The sequence below is a fragment of the Pan paniscus genome, chromosome 6 (genome assembly GCF_029289425.2).
Source record: "Pan paniscus chromosome 6, NHGRI_mPanPan1-v2.0_pri, whole genome shotgun sequence".
NCBI classification, from domain to species: Eukaryota; Metazoa; Chordata; class Mammalia; order Primates; family Hominidae; genus Pan; species Pan paniscus.
The window spans coordinates 92,284,786-92,306,107 of record NC_073255.2 but is presented as its reverse complement, the minus strand read 5'-3'; the positions used below and the strand labels follow the sequence as shown (position 1 = coordinate 92,306,107).

At 43.8% G+C, this 21,322-nt stretch overlaps 1 protein-coding gene across 9 annotated transcripts in view; it reads right to left on the bottom strand.

Annotated features, from left to right (window-relative positions):
• CALN1 (calneuron 1) overlaps window positions 1–21,322 on the bottom strand; it is a 662,858-nt gene that overhangs the window by 477,789 nt on the left and 163,747 nt on the right. For all 9 annotated transcript variants that reach the window (XM_034952089.3, XM_008963371.5, XM_034952090.2 and 6 more), the window contains one exon: window positions 16,029–16,153. In XM_034952089.3, the coding sequence (XP_034807980.1) occupies window positions 16,029–16,153 (125 nt within the window). The remainder of the gene's footprint in view (window positions 1–16,028; window positions 16,154–21,322) is intronic.

Genomic DNA, 21,322 nt, shown 5'->3' with positions numbered 1-21,322 from the left:
CCTCCAGCTGCATCCATGTTGCTGCAAAGGACATGATTTCACTTTTTATGGCTGCACAGTATTCCATGTTGTATATGTACTACGTTTTCTTTAAGAGGATCCTGGTTCTATCCCTCAGGACAATTCAAGGTTTGGAAACTATTATTGGTTCCTCTTCCCTCTCCTCTCTCTGGCAATTTAAGTCTGTTACCTCCAAACCAATGAGGACGGCCACTGCGATATAAAGTGCTGAGGTTGAAGTGGGGGAGTAGGAAAGGTATCCTTATGCGCTTAGAGCTAAGACACAAAGAATCACAATGGGTTGTCCAGATTCTTCCATTTACTGACAGGCCTCTCCAGTTAGAGGCATTTACATTGTGAAGTGGGCCTGTCCTGGCAGAACAATTGCATTGGACCCTGTCCAGTGTTTTGCTTCTCCTCTAAAGAGCTACTATTTGCCCCAGTGTTGGAGTGGTGGTCCTTTGTCTAGGTTTGTTCCATCATAATAAGCATCATCATCATAACAATAATTACTATTCCTGCTATTGTTCCCATACTGTGTGTATTTGGCATGCAGTAAGTGCCCAACAGATAGGAACAATAATAGGAATAGTAATTCCTCACTTTGCATGTATTATCTCTTATTATCCCTATAAAGTATATATTATTATCCACATGGTACAGGTGAGAAAATCAAAACTTGTGGGGTGGTGAAGTAGGTCAAATGCCATGCATCTTCAACCATGCTTTTTTATTTTATTTTATTTTTTATTTTATTTTTTTTAAGCAGGGACTCACTCTGTCATCCAAGCTGGAGTTCAATGACATGATCGTGGCTCTCTGGAGCCTCAAATTCCTGGGCTCACACAATCCTTCTCCCTCAGCTTGCTGGGCAACTTGGACTATAGGTACCCACCACCATGCCTGGCTAACTTTTTAATTTTTTGTACAGGCTGGTTGCCCAGCCTGTGCTATGTTGCCCACTATGTTGCCCGGGCTGGTCTTGAACTCCTGGCCTCAAGCAATCCTCCCTCCTCCGCCTCCCACAGTGTTGGGATTACAGGCACGAGCCACCATGCCCAGCCTAATGAGCTCATTTTTTGACAAAGTTCTCTTATCAGAGGAACTAGTGTTCATTTACTCAACAAGTATTTTTGAGCAGTCACTATGTGCCTATCATTTCACTGTGTTTGTTCCCAAGGATAAGCATGATATATTTAGGCACTGCCTCAAGGATGAAACAAATTCCCCCCAAATTAATGTCCTCCTGCAGGCTTCAAGGGTCTAGGCCATCCAGCCTTCCCTGTTGACTCCCCTCCTTTTACCTTGCTGAACTGCTTTGCATAAATATTAAGTGAAATTGATGAGGGCCATTGGTTTGGACGGAGCTCCTGCACGCGGCCCAATAAACCAAACCAAAATGGAGTCCCTCATGCTAAAAGTTCCACACGACCGAGCCAAAACTAATTGGTTTATATGACCTTCTGAGAAGTCAGGAGACTGAGAGCTGGTAGCCAAACCCTAAGCAAGCCCATTTTAGCCAGCATGTGAAGGAAGTCCCTCTGCTCTAACCTTTACAAGGAAAAGTCGCTCTGAAACAATCAATCTGCTTTTTTTGTTTTCTGTTTCTGCTTTCCTCAGCCCTTTTCTGTCTATAAAACCAAACTTCTCTGCTCAGCTCATAAGAACACTCACTTTATAGAATGAGGTGTTGCCCAACTCCAGAACTGCATATAAAAGCCAGTTAAGATCTTTGAACAAAATATATCTTCAAAAAAGGACAAATCTCCAACACTTTAAAATTATAGATCTGTCTGTAGATCCTAATCTGCTACAACACTTCCTGCTCAAAAATAATAAGCAGGATTTTTTTTTTTTTTTTGAGACAGGGTCTCGCTCTGTTGCCCTGGCTGGAGTGCAGTGGTGCGATCATAGCTCATTGCATCCTGGAACCTGGAACTCTTAGGCTCAAGCAATTCTCCAGCCTCAGCCTCCTGAGTATCCAAGACCACAGGTGTGCAAGTACCACACCCAGCTGATTTTTTGTGGTTGTTGTTAACAACTTTTAAGTTTAGGGGTACACGTGCAGGTTTGTTCCATAGGTAAACTTGTGTCATAGGGGTTTGCTGTACAGGGTTATTTCGTCACCCAGGTATTAATCCTAGTACCCATTAGTTATTTTTTCCTGATCCTCTCCCTCCTCCTACCTGCCTCCACCATCTGATAGGCCCCAGTGTGTATTGTTCCCCTCTATGTGACCACGTGTTCTCATCATTCAGCTCCGGATTACAAGTGGGAACATGCAGAATTTGGTTTCCTGTTCCTGCGTTAGTTTGCTAAGGATAATGGCCTTCAGCTCCATCCATGTACTGCTAATTTTTGTAGTATTTGTAGAGACAGGGTTTTGTCTCGAACTCCTAGCCTCCAGTTATCCTCCTGCCTCACCTCCCAAAGTGCTGGGATGACAGGCATGAGCCACCACGCCCAACCTAAACCAGGAAGTTTTTGAGTCATTTGTTACACAGTAATATGGCAATACAGGTCTGGATGTAACTTCAACACTCTTCCTTCTTGAGAAGTAAATATTAATGACCATGTTGATAGAGCAAATTTGTATTTTAAATGGGTGTGTCCTAACTCATCACCTGCGATGAGTGGAGCAACGTTTAGATGCCCTGGATGCCACTGTGAAGAGAGAAGACCAGTGAGTCATTGCTGCTAGAACATGTTGCTAATATCACATTCTTGAGTCGTCCCAGGGAACAGTTGAACCTACTGCTGGCCAATTACTGCAAGGAGAAACAACTCAGTGTCAGTGAAGCCAACATCGGAATGATGGGTTTTGGCAAACTCCCTTCAGCATCCAGATGGATAATGTTGAACAACTCTACTCAACAGGTTAACTCATTTAGTTATCTGGGGGAGCACGATGGGGCTTAATTAGCTTACTAGATCTATTATGATGCATTTCTGTTGAAAATGAAAGGTTCCCCAGGAACAAGATAAAGGTGATTTTATGACTGAGATAAACACGTGGTTACTCCTGTTCCTCAAATAGCTCAAGTCAAAGTCATGCTTTAAGATGCAGCAGGTTCTTTTGCATAACAAGATACCACCCTCTGCTTGCTATCTCATGCAGGCTTCTTAGAAATAAGAACCTAGGACACATTTTTCTAAAGCCAGTATTTAGATCACCTGTTGGGAAGGCTTTCCAAACTACAAAGGCTGGGCGCAGTGGCTCATACCTGTAATCCCAGCATTTTGGGAGGCCAAGGAGGGAGGATCATTTGAGCCTAGGAGTTCCAGACCAGCCCGGGAAACACAGTGAGGCCCTCTCTCTCCAAAAATAAAAAACAAAACAAAATTAGCCAGGTGTAATGGCACGCACCTGTGCCATTGGGAGGCTGAGGTGGGAGGATCGCTTGAACCTGAGAGGTTAAAGCTACAGTGAGCAGTGAAGGCACCACCGCACTCCAGCCTGGACAACAGACCAAGATCCTATCTCAGGAAGAAAAAAAAAACTAAACTACAATGTACCCCCATCTCCTTGCATCTAGAAAGTCTAGTATGAGCACCTCTTTCCTCATTGAAAATCACCATCATGATAGCTTACTATTACTAGAAGAAGTATGTTTTGAAAAAGTCCACAGAAATTTGATAGTGAGGTAAGGTTGAAAGCCACCAATGTGTCTGAAATAATACAAAATACTTGTATATTAGATAATTTGAATATGGGGCAAAGAGTTCCTGCTTAAAATATAGTTGAGAAAACCATTCTTCCAATAGACACTTTAAGGCCATCACTGGAATCAGGTAACTGGTGTTTAACTTTTTGCCTCAACCAATTGGAAATTTGCAGCTAATGTCATGCACATTCCGAGCCAATGTGTTCCTTTAAGGGGCTGTCATATTTTTTTCCTTCCTCCCTGTGTGTGGATTTCTATTTTCTATTTCTATTCTGACAGCCTTTGCAGTTGTGTTTTTTCTTTTATCTTATGATGTCTTGATCGCTTTTGGAAACAGGCAGAATATAAATTACAAATTAATAGCATGAAGCTGGCGGGGAAAGTAGGTACTCGGGTTTCTTTCTTGGCCACAGCTATCAAAATGCATTTTCAGAAAAACATGCGGGAAACTACCAGAAGACTTAGCAAGTGCCCCTTTAAGGAATGGGCCCTTGGAAGCAGCTACCATCAGAGAAATCCCTGCTCTGCCCTGCTAACAAAGCCTCACAACTCTCCACAAAAGATATCTCTCTCAAGGCTCAAAGGGCAGGTCAAGCCTCCAGGAGGAAGGTACCCAGGCAGATAAAAGACGTAAGTTGTAAAGCTAATTCCCAGCTCAGGGCAGAGCTGTATATCTGACACTCCCCCTCTTATTGGGATGATGATGTGGCTCATTCATTGCGTAGGTTTTAGGCTTCCTCTGGAGGAGAGAACTTTGAGCCATCAGATAAGAGTTGTGAGCTTCTCTTCTTGTCACAGGAATGTTTCTGCCTCCTTCAAACCTCCTCTTAGAAAGCCTGTAGAGAGAAGTGTCTCCAAAAAAGGCAAGTTGAGTTTGCCTCTGGGATCCTGAAATCAACCGGCAAAAACAGGGGAGAAAACAGTAGGGGACGGGGGGACCTTCATTACAAGAAAATGTAGGATGGACCAGATGGGTGGCAGGTGGAGAGGGCCCTCCAGAGCTTACTGCACAGAAACCAGCCCCCCTCCTGGCATAAAGTCATGCTCATGGCCAGCCTTTCCTGGGCTGCAGGGCACCTCTCCTCTCAGTAAGGAGCACTCTGGGCTCACACAGAGCTTTAAAAATATCTCTCCACCCACTGAAATTTGACTAATCAGCCAAGTGCTCACCCATGTGTCACAGTGGTGGCAGAGATATATGTGATGGTGACATGACGGGTACAAGGGAAGCACACAGGATCTCATCTCACAGGGAGCAGGATTCAGTACATAAAAGTGAATGGCATGGGCTGTGCAGCCAGGTGGCAGCTTGAATCCCAGGTCCAGCAGATGCTGGTTATGTGACCTTGGACAAGGTTATTTAACTTATGGATTTTTCAAGTTCGCAAAAATGTAGTTAGTAACAGTACCTGGGCCGGGTGTGTTGACTCACATCTGTAATCCCAGCACTTTGGCAGGCTGAGGAAGGAGGATTGCTTGAGGCCAGGAGTTTGAGATCAGCCTGGGCAACACAGCAAGACCTTGTCTTTGCTAAAAATTTAAAAATTAGCTAGGTGTGGTGTTGTGCACTTGTAGCCTCAGCTACTCGGGAGGCTGAGATGGCAGGATTGCTTGAGCCCAGAAGTTTGAGGCTGCAGTGAGCTATGATCGTGCCACTGCACTCCAGCCTGGGCAACAGAATGACAGCCTGTCTTCAAAATTTTTTAAATAAATAAATAAAAATTAAAATAATAGTATATGCATAATAGGATGATTGAAAAGGTTAAATGAGTTAATCCACATAAAACACTTTGAACAGTGCCTAGCACATAGTAAGCACTCAATAAGCTTTAGCTGTGATGATGATTATGATGATGACAACAGTGACAATAGTGAAACTAAAAAGTTGAATGAATAGGTAGGGATTTCCCAGGCAGACAAAGAATATGTCTGACCCAAGAAGCTTAAACAAAAGCGGAGAAGGAGGAGGGAGCTCAAGGCAGCAGGGGATCGTGTGGAGGGTAAGCAGGGAGTTGAAGCAGACAAAAAAAAGAAGGGATTCAGCCACACAGGACTTCATACGCTTTGTCACCAAGTCTAGATACCGGTAACATGGCTGTAGGCTGTATAGAGCTATGTAAGAATGATAAGCAGAAGCAAAATGTTAAAAGTGCTATAATGGTTGACAATTTTAACTAATTCAGGTAAACAAAATAAAATTAAATTAATTGTAACAGGATGAGCATGGTGGCTCATGCCTATAATCCCAACACTTTGGGAGGATGAGGCAGGCAGATCCCTTGAGCCCAGGCGTTCAAGACCAGCATGGGCAACATGGCAAACCCTGTCTCTACAAAAAATACAAAAAATTATCCAGGCATGGTGACATGCACCTGTAGTCCTAGCTACTCGGGAGGCCGAGGCAGGAGAATCACTTCAGCCCAGAAGGTGGAGGAGAAAGTAAGCTGAGATCACACCACTGCACTCCAGCCTGGACAACAGAGCAAGACCCTGCCACACACACACACACACACACGCACAGAACTAATTGTAACATACTTCTGGGTATGACAAAGAAACTTGTGCAAGAATAACCCTCCCACCATGTGCCATAAGCCGGGCACAATAAAACTGAACCAAATATATGAGGCAACTGTTTTCAGGCAAATGACAACAGGCAGCACAAGATTACAATTGCAAGGAGAAGGGAAATTCACATGACAAGCCCCATGCTCACCCTGGCTCTCTGCCTGGGGACAATTTCCCAACCACAATTCACGTAGTAGCTGCAGGAACTAGAATCTGCAGGGTAGGACAGGAGAGAGAAGAACACTATGCAGAGAGGGAACATCAGAAGCCCATGTGTGGGTTCCCCATGAACATCTGGTTGAAGCCTATGTTATCTAGATGCAAGGTGAGATTTTATTTTATTTTATTATACTTTAAGTTTTAGGGTACATGTGCACAACGTGCAGGTTTGTTACATATGTATACATGTGCCATGTTGGTGTGCTGCACCCATTAACTCATCATTTAACATTAGGTATATCTCCTAATGCTATCCCTCCCCCCTGCCCCCACTCCACAACAGGCCCCAGTGTGTGATGTTCCTCTTCCTGTATCCATGTGTTCTCATTGTTCAATTCCCACCTATGAGTGAGAACATGCAAGGTGAGATTTTAAATAAGACTTACCAGGAAGCAGCTGTTATGAGGTTGAGAACAGAAAACAAATACTATAACTGAAGCAGCAGATAGTGGAAAAACCTCATTAGTACTCCGGGCATCCAGCTAAGACACTAGAAAGACTACCTCTTAAGAGATGGTCAGTTTCCACTGATTTGCCCCAACAGAGCATAAAAATGAACCTGCAAAAATTTAAGGTGGTCAGCCAGTAATTGAATTACCTACTAGAACAAAAATCAGCACTCTTCAGAGAAAGATAACACATAATCACTCTAACATAGGATTCACAATGTTCAGTCTATAGTCAAATATTCACAGGCATGCAAAGAAAAAAGAAAATCTGACCACAGTCTTTTTAAAAAGTCCATAAAAACCAATCCCAGGATGGCCTAGAGCCTTGATGTTGGATTTAGCACATACAACTTTAAAGAGCTATTATAAACATAGAAAAGTATATTCAGAGAATTAAAGAAAACTATTGTCTTAATGATTAAACAGATAGGGTATCTCACCAAAGAAATGGAAACTATAAAAAAGAACCAAATGAAAATTCTAGATCTGAAAAAAAATTATGTGTTTCCGTGTGTGTGTATGTATGTGTGTGTGTGTGTGTTGAGAGAGAGAAAAAAAACCCTAAATGCTGAAAAATGTTAAAAAGTAAGCCAGGCACAATGGATCATGCCTATAATCCCAACTACTTAGGAGGCTGAGGCAGGAGGATCATTTGAGCCCAGGAGATCAAGACTACAGTGAATTCTGATGGCACCACTGCACTCACCAGGGTGACAATGCAAGACCTTGCCTCAAAAAACTAAATAAATAAATTCTAAATAAATGAAGGATATACAGATATTCACTTTTACTTTCCAAAAACCTCTGTGGATTTGAATTTTTAAGACTAAAGAAATGTTTTTAAAAATGTATTTTTATTTGTATATACACAAAAAAAGAAGATAAAAATTTTAATAAGCCAAGGCTGGGTGTGGTGGCTCATGCCTGTAATCCCAGCACTTTGGGAGACTGAGGTGGGAGGATTACGTGAGCCCTGGAATTCAAGACCAGCCTGGGCAACATAGTGAGACCCCCATCTCTAAAAAAAAAATTTTTTTTTAATTTAGCAGGTGTGGTGACACACACCTGTAGTCCCAGCTCCTTGGGAGGCTGAGGCAGGAGCATCACTTGAGATCAGGAGGTCAATGCTACAGTGAGCCATGTTTGTGCCACTGCACTCCAGCCTGGGCAACAGAGCAAGACACTGTCTTAAAAATAAACAAAAAAAGAAGTTATAAGCCAAGGAATAACCTAACTAAGTGTGCGTTTGAGTAGCATCCCTCCAATGGTATCAAACTGAACTGACATGTGGGTGGATCATAGATGAAACCCAGTAAGATCAGCTCCAGTGAATGCTGTTGTCTAGGAAGTGGAAACCTGACCCAAGGCAATACCAATGTGGTCAGAGAGGAAGGAAGACTTACAGAATACGAAGAGAGGTCAAGATATATGGGACTAAAGATTGTATGTAAGGACCAAGAGATAACTAGGATGATTCCCAGATGACTGCTGTGGCTGACTGGCAATATAATTTCCTGGGAAAAATCCCAGAGGAGAGGCAGTTTTCAAGAATAAAGAAAATCCATTTCGGCTTTAGATATTTGGAGTTTAAGGGACTTGTGAGACACCTGCACAGGACTACAGGTACTAGGTCTAAAATCCAAGAGGGAGGCAGGACTGGAGATACGTATCTTGAGGTCATCAGCATGTAGATGCTCGGGCAGAAGGCAACAAAAACCAACCCCAGGAGACGAGTGTGCCTCATATTTCTTTAATCTTTTTTAAAAATTTCAAATCTATAGAGGTTTAGGAATGCATGGCAAATATCTATCTTCCATTCTTTCTTATAATATTTCTTTTTGTTTTCTTTTTTCTGAGGGAGTGCCATGGCACAATCATAGCTCACTGCAACCTTGACTTCCTGGGCTCAAGCAATCCTCCCTCCTCGGCCTCATGAGTAGTTAGGATTATAAGCATGAGCCACTGTGCCTGCCTTTAAAAAAAAAAAATATATATATATATATATATGTATAGTTTTCAGCAGGCAGGAGATGAGGGGTACACAATGAATGCAGAGATGACAAATATGTAGAAAAGAGGAAGGAGGAGATCTAGGTAACGACATGGGTACCAAGGCAGTGATGGACTGCAAAAATTAAGGTGTGAACAACAGTGCCAGATGCTGCAGAAATTCCTGAATAAACATTAAAAGTCATCTAGGCCAGTCATGGTGGTTCATGCCTATAATCCCAGCACTTTGGAGACTGAGGCAGGCAGATCACCTGAGGTCAGGAATTCAAGACTAGCCTGGCCAACATGGTGAAACCCCATTTCTACTAAAAATACAAAATTTAGGCGGGCGTGATGGTGGGCACCTGTAATCCCAGCTACTCAGGAGGCTGAGGCAGAAGAATCGCTTGAACCCAGGAGGCAGAGGTTGCAGTGAGCTGAGATCATGCCACCGCACTCCACCCTGGGTGACACAGCAAGATTCTGTCCAAAAAAAAAAAAAAAAAGTCATCTAGAGGAGGCAAATAGGGGCTCCTAGAGAAAACTGAGCTGCAGGAGAGCAGTGACTCTGGAATAGTCAAAGTGACACTGGTCAACTACTAAAATGGAACCCCAGGTTCAAAGGATGGCAGTCTGGTATGTCTATTCCCATACTCAAAATATCCCCTACGATATACAGAAGAGTATATCAGTATAAATATTAATTTTGAGGCCAGGTGTGTTGGCTCATGCCTGTAATTTCAGCACTTTGGGAGGTCGAGGCAGGTGGACCACCTGAGGTCAGAAGTTCGAGACCAACCTGGCCAACATGGCAAAAACCCATCTCTACCAAAAATACAAAAATTAGCCAGGTGTGGTGGTGCACGCCTGTAGTCCCAGCTACTTGGGAGGCTAAAGCCGGAGAATCGCTTGAACCCAGGAGGTGGAGACTGCAGTGAGCCGAAATCGCACCACTGCACTCCAGCCTAGGCAACAGAGCCAGACTCTGTCTCAAGAAAAAAAAGAAAGAAAGAAAGAAAGAAAGAAAGAAAGAAAGAAAGAAAGAAAGAAAGAAAGAAAGAAAGAAAGATTAATTTTGAGACATGCACACATGTGAGAGGCTGGGAATTTTTGCTAATTGCCCCGCCAATGAAATTGGAGAGACACAATTTCCACCCACACTTGGAACTACAGTGGCACATAAGGAAGACTGACTCACCACAATACATTGACAGCAAATCATGCAGTCACTCCCTACTTCACAGCCACTGTTTTCCATGGGAATCTATTCCTCAACCCAAACCCACTTCAGCAGCACCCTTTTTTAAGCTCATTTGGGGAACACAACTTAACCGCAGCCATGGGTTGATATGTCCCATCCTGGGTTATCTATACAGCACAGGTGAAAGCCAAAATGTTCCTAGGATGACCAAACGTACAAGAGTAGTTTGGGAATGGGAAGGAGGGAAGGAGAGAAGGAGAGAGGAAGAACAAACAACAGAGATGGAGAATTCTGTGGCATAGGGAGCAAAGACAGCAGGAACAACCACTGAGACCCCCACCTCTGCCCAGAGCCATGGGCTACATGAATGTCTTCTGGAAACTGGAGACGGCATGCATATCAATCTCTCACCAGTCTAAGGATAAAAAGGCTTAGGCCAGGCACGGTGGCTCACACTTGTAATCCCAACACTTTGGGAGGCCAAGGTGGGCAGATCACAAGGTCAGGAGTTCGAGACCAGCCTGACTACCCTGTCTCTACTAAAAATACAAAAATTCGCTGGGCGTGGTGGTACACGCCTGTAATCCCGGCTACTCAGGAGGCTGAGGCAGGAGAATCACTTGAACCTGGGAGGCAGAGGTTGCAGTGAGCCAAGATTGCACCACTGCACTCCAGCCTGGGCGACAGAGCGAGACTCAATCTCAAAAAAAAAAGGGTGGGGGGGGTGGGGAATATTATCTCAGGTTTGGGATAAAGTGAAGAAGGCAAGATTCTTTTTTTTTTTTTTTTCCCCTAGAGACAGGGTCTTTCTTTCTCACCAAGGCTCAAGTGCAAGTGCAGCAGTACAATCATAGCTTACAGTAGCCTCAAACTCCTGGGCTCAGGCGATCCTCCCACCTCAGCCTCACAAGCGGTGGGGACTACAGGCATGCACCAACACATCCAGCTAATTTTTTGTAGAGACAGGGTCTCCCTATGTTGCCCAGGCTGGTCTCCAACTCCTAGGCTCAAGTGATCTTCCTGCCTCAGCCTCCCAAAGTGCTGGGATTACACAGGCATGAGCCACTGTGCCTGACCAAAGTTAGACTCCTTACAAACCTTGTTTACTGACAAATACTGAGCCTACAAAAAAACTTCATAATGTTGAGTTACAAAGCATAATAGAATAAAGCAATATAAATTATACAAAAAAAAGTTTCATGCAAAAGAAAGTTACCATCATCTGGAAGACATAGAGAAAAAGACTTTTATTATGAATATATATACAAATAATTTATGACCAGAAACAGAAGAGATTTTCACTAACTGAAAAATAGCTAATAGCTATTTCCTAATAGCTCCAAATTGGAAACAACCCAAATATCCATTGAGAATAAAATAGGAAAATAAATTAAGATATATTTATATACAATGGAACATTATATATTAAAGAAAACAGGTAAACTTCAGATGGAGGTGAATTTAGTTTAAGATTAAGATAGCATTACAAGGCCAAGCACAGGGTCTCACGACTGTAATTCCAGCACTTTGGGAGGCCAAGGTGGGTAGATCACTTAAGGTCAGGAGTTCAATACCAGCCTGGCCAACATGGTGAAACCCTGTCTCTACTAAAAACACAAAAATTAGTCAGGCGTGGTGGCACATGCCTGTAATCCTAGCTACTTGGGAGGCTGAGGCAGGAGAATAGCTTGAACCTGGGAGGTGGAGGTTGCAGTGAGCAAAGATCGCACCACTGCACTCCAGCCTGGGTGACAGAGTGAGACTGTCTCAAAAAAAAAATTAGTATCACAAGATTATTCAATAAATAGCATTAAGAAAACTATTCTTCAACAATCATACTGCATATATCTAATAGAATTCCATATAATGCACTCTAAAAGTATAAGATATTGCTAATAAATCTGGTATATGCATAAACTTCCTGGATAGACGTAAGCTCCTTGGAAAGAGTCAATGAATATTATGCTTATTTGATTTTCCTCTACTACCTAGAAGGCATTTCCTCCTCCACCTAGTAAATATCCGTTTAATGAATGAATAAAAATGGATGAATGAATGAATGACTGTCTCCATCAATCCACCTTCACTGAGTTTGGCTGGGTGATTCCCAACTTTAATCTGATCATTTTGAAGCAGCTTTGCATGTTTCCCTCCTGAGCTCTGTGTAAAGAGAAGAAATAGGGACTTCCCAGAAGGGAATTGCAGCTGAAAATGACCTGCGTGGCAAGTGGTCCTTTTCATGCCTGTTTTCAGAGGATAACCATTCATGAAGTGCACACCTTTGGCCCTTACACTGGAGGAAAGGGATTTTCCATCATTGGTGATAAACACAAACAGGTGGGGAAACCTGTAGCCATTCACAAGCAGAAGGCTGCAGTGGCTGCAGGGTGGGGAGCTAGACAGCAGATAAGGATAGCACCCAACTAATGCCTATGCTCAAGGCAGCCAGACCACAAAGGATGCTGCGATGTCCATCAGTGTCCAACACATCAACTCCCAGTGCAGCACCACCTGTCCTCTGAGGGTAAATGAGTGCCCCCAACCAGCAGAACTTTAGGGTCACCTTGCCATGCAGCAGCCCAAGAGAACAGAAAGCAAACTATGCCCCGGAAACAGGCTTCCCCAACACCAATCCATAGTCATCTGAATTGATTCAAGCCAGTTGGTTTCCAGACCCTGCGTGCCTGCTCTAAAATCAGAACACATTCGCACTGTCCTGCCCGGAGCCCCGAGATGCTTGTAATAAACTAGGAACAGTCATAACTCAGTGTTCGCCTTGGCAAAAACTAAATAAATAAGTAGAACGAATCTTCTGTCAGAAAATAAATGGCCCTTCCCCAGGCTGAGAGCCTGGATTACCCTCCTGAAGGACAAACACAGCATCTTCACCAGCCAATCTCGGGACTTTATAAAGCCCCCACTTCGCTCAGTAAACTACCCCAAGGCTGCCAATGCTCAGGCTGCCAGCCTGGGCTTGGAGGGCTCTTAGAATTACTCTCGCTAATCTACATACTGAAAAAGTGCATTTCAGTGCTTCTCAAGCTGCCTTTGCCTGATTAAAATAGCAAGTTTATATGCTTTACTGTTCGTCCAAGAAAGTGGAGGGCATTTCACCAGGGCACCCAAGTAGGGAGAGGAGGGTTGAAATCCAGCCAGCAGCCCTCTTGAAAAGCCATGCACCCCCACAGTGGCCCTGAACAGTTGCCTTAGCAGAGCTTGAATTTAACAGTGAAAAAAGCCATTGCGCTGAGAAGTCACAGAGAAATCATCTCCTGATCATTCATGGCAAGTTGGGAAGGAGGAAGGGGGGAGAATATGGAAAGCCACAGATGATTCCAAACTCCATTTGGTTAGTGATTTTTAACCTCTTAAAGAATTGCCCAAAACATATAGATAGTGTTGCCCAGTTCTCAGCCAGGGCCACTCAGTAGGTCCTGCACGCATGGGGGACTCCCAGTCCCTCCTGCTGGTGACTGAGCCTGGAGGATCTACTCAAATAAACACAAGCAAACATCCACCCCACATTAATGCACCACCTGCCCTAATGTCCATTCACAGTGAAGACTCCCATAGGTAGGAAAAGCCTGGGCCTCACTTCACCTCCCAAACACACCTGCTATGAGCTGAATGTTTGGGTCCCCCCAAAATGCCTATGTGGAAACCTAACCACCAATGTGATGTCATTAAGAAGTGAGGTCTTTCCGGAGGTGATTAGGAGGGAGCAGCCCTCATGAATGGGATTAGTGCCTGCTATGGTTTGAATGTCCCTTCCAAACCTCACATTGACATTTGATTAGCATTATGACAGTGCTAAGAGGTGGGATGGTTAAGACGTGATTGGACTATGAAAGATCTGCCCTCATGAATGGATTAATGTCATTATCTTGGGGGGAGTTCATTATCCAGAGCGTGGACTATTATAAAAGTGAGTTTAGTCCTCTCTTGCTCTCTTGTTCTTACCCTCTCTCGCCTTTCCACCTTCTGTCATGGGATGAAACAGCATGAAGGCCCTCACCAGATACCAGTGCTATGCACTTGGACTTCCCAGTCTTCAGAACCATCAGCCAAATACACTTCTTTTCTGTATCAATTACCCAGAATGTACTATGTTGTTATAGCAACACACAGCAGACTAAGACAGTGCCCTTACATACTCAAGGCACAAAAGAACTTATTCACTCTCTCCACCATATGAGGACACAGCAAGAAAGTGACATCTATGAATCAGAAAGTGGCCCTCCCCAGACATCAAATCTGCTGGCACCTTGATCTTAGACTTCCAAGCCTCCTGAACTGTGTGAAATAAATTTCTGTTCTTTATGAGCCACCTCGTCTATGGTGTTTTGTTATAACAGCCTGAACAGACCAAGACGCCACCCAAGTGACATCTATGAATCAGAAAGTGGCCCTCCCCAGACATCAAATCTGCTGGCAACTTTATCTTAGACTTCCAAGCCTCCCAAACTGTGAGAAATAAATTTCTGTTCTTTATGAGCCACCTAGTCTATGGTGTTTTGTTACAGCAGCCTGAACAGACCAAGACACCACCCAAGGGCAGCCTTAGCCTGAATTTGTGGTCGCCTGTATGGGCTCACTTTGGAGGAGGTCAGAGCTCAATTTCCTGCTTCTGTGTCCTGCACCAGCACACCTTTTGCTCAACTGAAGACCAGAAGGTGTAAGGGTTCCTGCTCTCCTCTCAGGCCACCAGTCTTTGTCCAGACCACAGTGAGCAGCCGCTATCCCTAGGAATCTTGACTCTGCCCCAGTCACTCCACTTCTTCAAACATCCCCCAGACTCTCTTTGGACCCAGCCCACCAGGGCCACATCCTCTGCTGCCTCCCTGCTCATTCATGTAAATAAGCAAGCATTTAAATAAGCACACAAGCAAAATGGATGAGAGAAGGAGAAGCTATTCAATGGCCTCTCCTCTTCACCTCCCTCACTTCCTGCCTGTTGTGAAGCAAATTTGGCTTCACTGTCTCAGAGCCAAATGTCCTCCATCTTCCTTCTGGGAGAAATGAGGCTCCCTAATGTGCACATACAAAGCACACTGATTTGAACCATTACACTTAAAAGCAAATATGTGGGCCAACTGGGGTAATTTTGACTTCTACTTGAGAAAGTAAATTTAAACTTTGTGCCTTAAAATGATGGTATTACAAACAACAAAGTATTCAAAAACATGAGGGAAAACTGATTCTGGTTTGACCTCAGCCGATGTAGTACCTAGGTAAAAACATCAGGCCAAATCAACCTAATCCTCTATTCCAGGGGGGAAAAAAAACCTTGTTTTTCCTATTTTCAATTAGAGGATTGGTTTATCCAAGATACAATGAGACACAGTCCTAGGATGAATTTAGTCATCACGTTCCCAGGTTTATGTCCATCCCTAACCCCTGCCTTGAGCACCCAGGGCTGTACTGTGTTACAAAGAAACAGAGGCAATTAAAATAATTGCTATCCCCTGTCACCTAGACAGAGCTTCCAGATGATTCTGATCTGGACAGGATTCAAAGCACCATGGCCAGAAGTCAAGAGACAGCCATTCACAGGGCTTAAACCTCCCCTGCAAATGGACTCCATTGTCAGTGACAACACAGAAACAAGACAATTCCATTGGTGATAAAGACTCCGGAAATTGGAAAACACATTTTAAGAGAGGTGAAGGCTATCCCCCCAGTCACTATCCAAGGAAACCGAAATATCCACCATAGATTGCTCAGGCTATCAGGTCTGTCCACACACACACACACACACACACACAAGTCACTTGGGCAAAATTTTGTCTCTGAACTCTTTCCCATTATGCCATGGCTACACTTGGCCACAACTGCCAAGGAATGGCCAAAGTCCAGGGCTTTCAATTGAGCTTCACAATAGCCAGAAACACCTCCCTGGGAGGGGGGCCAACCCCCCAAACAGGGTAGGCTCCTTACCATCGAGCTCCTCCACGGAGATATTAGCCAGCTGTTCGCTGTCACTGCCAGCAGAGAGCGATCGGTTGAGGTAATTCCCCTTGTACAACAAGCCGGCGGTCACATGGTGGAACGGCATCTTTTCCCTGCCCAAGAGAGAACAGGGGAGGGGAAAAGAAAGACATCATCATTCATTCTTCCTTTCCTTTCTTAAAGGACCATCTGATTTTCAGATGGCCAGTGTCATTTTTAAAATAGCAATAATATTTCTAGTGGGAAAGTCAAGATATTTCCAGGGTCCCAATGACCTGAGCAATTTCCAAAGGAATTCAGGTTCTTCCCATTCCTTCACTGTACATCTTACTTCATTTTCCCCATTTAATTATGAATTTGAACGATGTTGTCCTTGTTAATCATGGCACACCACATCACCATCGAACTATCTCTTTGCAAATGGCAATATCCTTGACTCCTTTCCTTGGCCCGATAAATTCTCACTTGATGCTTGTAAGGAAGGACTGAGAATCCCAGAAGCGTAGGGATGCCCAGGGACTAGATGTCTTGTCTGTGATCAAGCAGAGATCCAAATGTCTCATTTCTCCCAGATAATATAGGCATTGCACTCACACAGCACTCAAAACAGGTAGGAAATGCCCAAGCTCTAAGTAAGTACATGCAATGCTCTGCATCTCAAGAAGCAGCTGCCAAACCTGGTTGAGATGCAGATGCTGCTTACATGAGTGGTGTGTGAGCACACACATTCTGAAATGCTAATCACACCTGCCCTGCTGGAAACAGGAATGATGCCTTCAGGTGTCCCACAATGAAGCTACTTCCAGCACTCTCACACAAAGTTAAAGCATCCTTCTAGACCAATAGAAAAAAGCTCCTGAACCCAGATGGTCATCAATGGGGCTTAGAAGTTTCCACTAATGCAAGGCTGACTGGAGGCTCCAGGCTACGGAAAAAAGAGATGTGAGATAAAAGGACAGCAAAGACAATGGAAGAGAATGGAAGAATGAGCAAAGACAAGAAAGAGGAAAGGCAGATGGGAAGATTATCTTCTCCAAAGCAGAAAGAGCATAGCTCCTGGCCCAACTTGTCTAATGATGCTCTCCGTGACTTTGAACAAGACGTCGAATGCTTCACATTCTGCTTCCCCATCTAGCAAAGGGGACTAAGAGGATGGATAAACCTCTGAGCAGAATTAGGGCCAACAGGCAGGAAGCACAGGAGTCAATCACAAGGAGTGGGTAGAGAACATCTTTGTATCAGAGCTTCTGGAAAGTGAACTGGGCAGCACTCAACCTGTGAAACCCCTGAAAATTAAAAGGTTTAACCAGGAGCACAAAGCCAGTTAGTGACAGAAGTTGTTCTAGAACTCCAGCATCCTACATGCTATTTCCATTAAGCAGCCCCAGCTAAGTGCCAGACATTTCCACCTGGATGTCAAACCCTCATTTCAAACTCAAAATGTCTAAAAATGAATTAATTATCTTCCTACAAAGTAGGCTACACTTTCTGGTTTCTCTATTTCTATCAAAGGTGCTTTTCGCTCATCACAACAACTGGGACAACTCTCCCAAATGCTCGGGGCCCCCAAAATGTAAAACAGACACATGGCTGAGGCAAGAGCCAACTGTCAGCTTGCAACCCATCCCCTCGCCCTTAACTCTTTCCATAGCTAACAGCATGTACATCCACAGGACAATTGCAAATGGCAGGATGCTGATTACAAAGGGTATATGCATTTGCCAATTATAAGAGGTACATCTTCAGCTAGTTACAAGTGAGATGTTTCCAAATCTATCCTTATATTTAAACAGAATACAAGAATCTTTCTCTAGAAGAACACTTCAATGACCACCTCCTTTTTTCTCCAAGTTAATTTCCAGACCAAAAAGCTTTAAAAGGAAGAATCGCATGTGTGAATTAGGACTACTCTATCTTTTCCTTAAGGCCAATCCTGATTTCTTGGGACTGTGTGTCATGGTCATTTGAGTACGGACTGATACCCACCGCCATAATGTGAATGTCTCCCCAAAATTTTGTGTGTCAGAAACTTAATCCCCAATGCAACAGTGTTGAGAGGTGGGACCTTTAAGAGGTGATTAGGTCATGAGGACAGAATTAATGCTGTTATTGCAGGCATAGGTTACCTATCACAAGAGTGAGTTCCTGATAAAAGGATGAGTTCAGTTGGGTGTGGTGGCTCACACCTGTAATCCCAGCACTTTGGGAGACCTAGGCAGGTGGATCACCTGAGGTCAGGAGTTCGAGACCAGCCTGGCCAACATGGTGAAACCCCATTTCTACTAAAAATACAAAAAATTAGCTGGACATGGTAGTGCACACCTGTAATCCCAGCTACTCGGGATACTGAGGCAGAAGAATTGCTTGAACCTAGGAGGCAGAGGTTGCAGTGAGCTGAAACCATGCCATTGCTCTCCAGCCTGGGCAACAAGAGCGTCTAAAAAAAAAAAAAAAGATGAATTCAGCCCCTTTCCCTTCTCTGCCTCTTTCATTCTCTCTCTAACACTCATGCTCTCTTCCTCTTCTGCTATAGGACGACACAGCAAGAAGGCCCCTGAAAGATGTAGGACCCTTGCCCTTGGACTTCCCAGCCTGCAGAGCTATAAGAAACAAATCTTGGCTCTTTGTAAACAACCCAGTCTCAGGTATTCTGTTATAGCAGCACAAAACAGACTGAGACATCCATAGTCCAGAAAATGAGATGTCAACCCTGGCTAACACTTCTTATGTGATTTCAACTTCACCCTCAGTACCAGTCCCACACACAGTGAGCCTCACCAGCTGTTATCGTAACATGTTTAAGTCTTCATAAACATGGGAAGACACCTGCTCTGATATTATCTAATTTGTTAGCTAAGCCTCATTAGATGAGCCTCACCAGCTGGTATCTTAACCAACGTTTAAGTCTTCACAAGCATGGAAAGACACCTGCTCTGTTCTTATCTAATTCACTTCCTGGAACAAGACCCACTAAGGTCGGTACAAAAAGCATTCCTTCCATTCCACCATGCATCACTCTAGTTTCTCAGCATTTTATAAATATCTTCCTATTGTCACCTTTTACCTGGTTGTCTGCAGCTTTGGATTCACTACGCAAATTTTTACAGTCATAATAAGGATGTTATACTCAAGCAAGCATCTCCAACCCACGCCCCAGTTCAGCCACAGAATAAATGTTGAGTACTTTGCAGAGAAAACTGGTCACAACTGAATCCCACTTGATATACCAACATAATTTGCTTCTGAAAAAAAAAGGCAGCTTACAAAATTAGGTACACATTCAGTTCGTTTAGTCTCTGCATTCAAAAAGCTCAAAGTCTAGTGGGGAAGAAACCATGTGCAATGGAACGATCCATATAGATATATAAAGTCATGTTCAAGAAAGGGAAGAACATTATCCTAAGTAAGCTAAAAACAGCTGCTGCAATTAAGGACTAAATTTCACTCCAAGCTGCCTAGGGAAACCCAAGCTTTAAGATTCTCTCCTTGGCTAAGGGAAGAGAAATACACAAGTTCAAGCAAAGATAAACCTTGTCCTGAAACTAAAACTTGAAGATGGATCCTTCTATAGAGAGCAACAAACAAAAATAAATAAATATTTTCAACAGCAGTTTCACTCACTGTGAAATATTTAAGCGACTGTCATGAAAACAATCATTTCTGTGTTTTATGTAAGCCAGTGATATGGTCTGAATGAATGTGTCCCCCAGTAATTCATACACTGGAATCTAAGACTCTAATGTGGTAGTATTAAGAGATGGAGCCTTTAGAAGCTGATTAGGTCCATGAGGGCTCCTCCCTCACTGATGGGATTAATACCCTTATAAAAGGGTTGGAAGGAACTAGCAAGGCTCTTTTGTCTTTCTGCCTTCCACCATGTGAAAATGCAGCAACAAGGCAGCATCTTGGAAGCAGAGAGCAGCTCTCACCAGACACAAAATCTATAGGTGTCTCGATCTTGGACTTCCCAACCCATAGAACTGTAGGCAATGAATGTCTGTTGTTTATAAATTAGCTAGTCTAAGGTATTTGTTACAGCAGTAGAAACTAAAGCAGAGTGGTTTCATGGTTAAGAATTGGCTGGGTGTGGTGGCTCATGCCTGTAAACCCAGCACTTTGGGAGGTTAAGGCAGGCAGATCACCCAAGGTCAGGAGTTGGAGACCAGCCTGGACAACATGGTGAAACCCCATCTCTACTAAAAATACAAATATTAGCCAGGCATGGTGGTGGGTGCCTGTAATCCCAGCTCTACTTGGGAGGCTGAGGCACAAGGATCACTTGAACCCGGGAGTGGAGGTTGCAATGAGCCGAGATCGTGCCACTGCACTTCAGCCCGGGTGATAGAGGGAGACTCCATCTCAAAAAAAAAAAAAAAAAAAAGAATCAGCACTTTCTAGTCAAAAACAGTGTTAGATTTGAATCCTACCTCTGCCCTTATTAGCCAGGTAAATAAGTAGTTTGACCTCTGTAAACCTGTCTCCTCTTCTGTAAAATGGGTTTTAATATATACTGAAGAGAATAGTACTGTTGTAAATATTAAATAAGATAAACGGCCAGGCATGGTGGCTCACATCTATAATCCCAGCACTTTGGGAGGCCAAGGAGGGAGGATCACTTGATGTCAGGATTTCCAGACCAGCCTGGGCAACAGAGCAAGACCCTGTCTCTTCACACAGACCAAAAAATAAAAAAATTTAGCTGGGCATGGTGGCACACACATGTAGTCATAGCTACTCCGGAGGCTGAAGTGAGAGGATCATGTGAGCACAGTAATTTGAGACTTCAGAGAGCTATGATCCCACCACTGTACTCCAGCCTGAGTGACAGAGCAAGACTCTGACTCTAAAAAGATAAGATATAGAAAGCACTGTACTTAGCACCAGGCATCTGCTCAGTGAGTAACACCAGTAATTATTTGCTAAGGATTATATGAAGCAGGATGCAGGGGCAACAAGAAGTCATGGATGAATTAGATTGATGCCTGGATTACATGCTGGATTACAAAGGAGGGTCAGTGAGACCTGACAAAGGGCAAGCTTCAGGGAGAGGCTGGCATGTAAACCACTGTGCTGAGGGATCAGGTGTGAGCAGCAAAGCACCAGCGGGTTCCAGTGCTGAATGGTGTCAGCATGCAGAAGGGGCTACTTGAATGGAAAGTGCCAGAGCCAAAGAAGAGTCCATTTCCTGGGTGCCAGGGAGGCTGGCTGAATTGTCATATCAAAGAAAAGATCTTGTGAGGTTAAAACCAAAAGGGATGGTTCCTGTTAATGGGGTCAAGGAA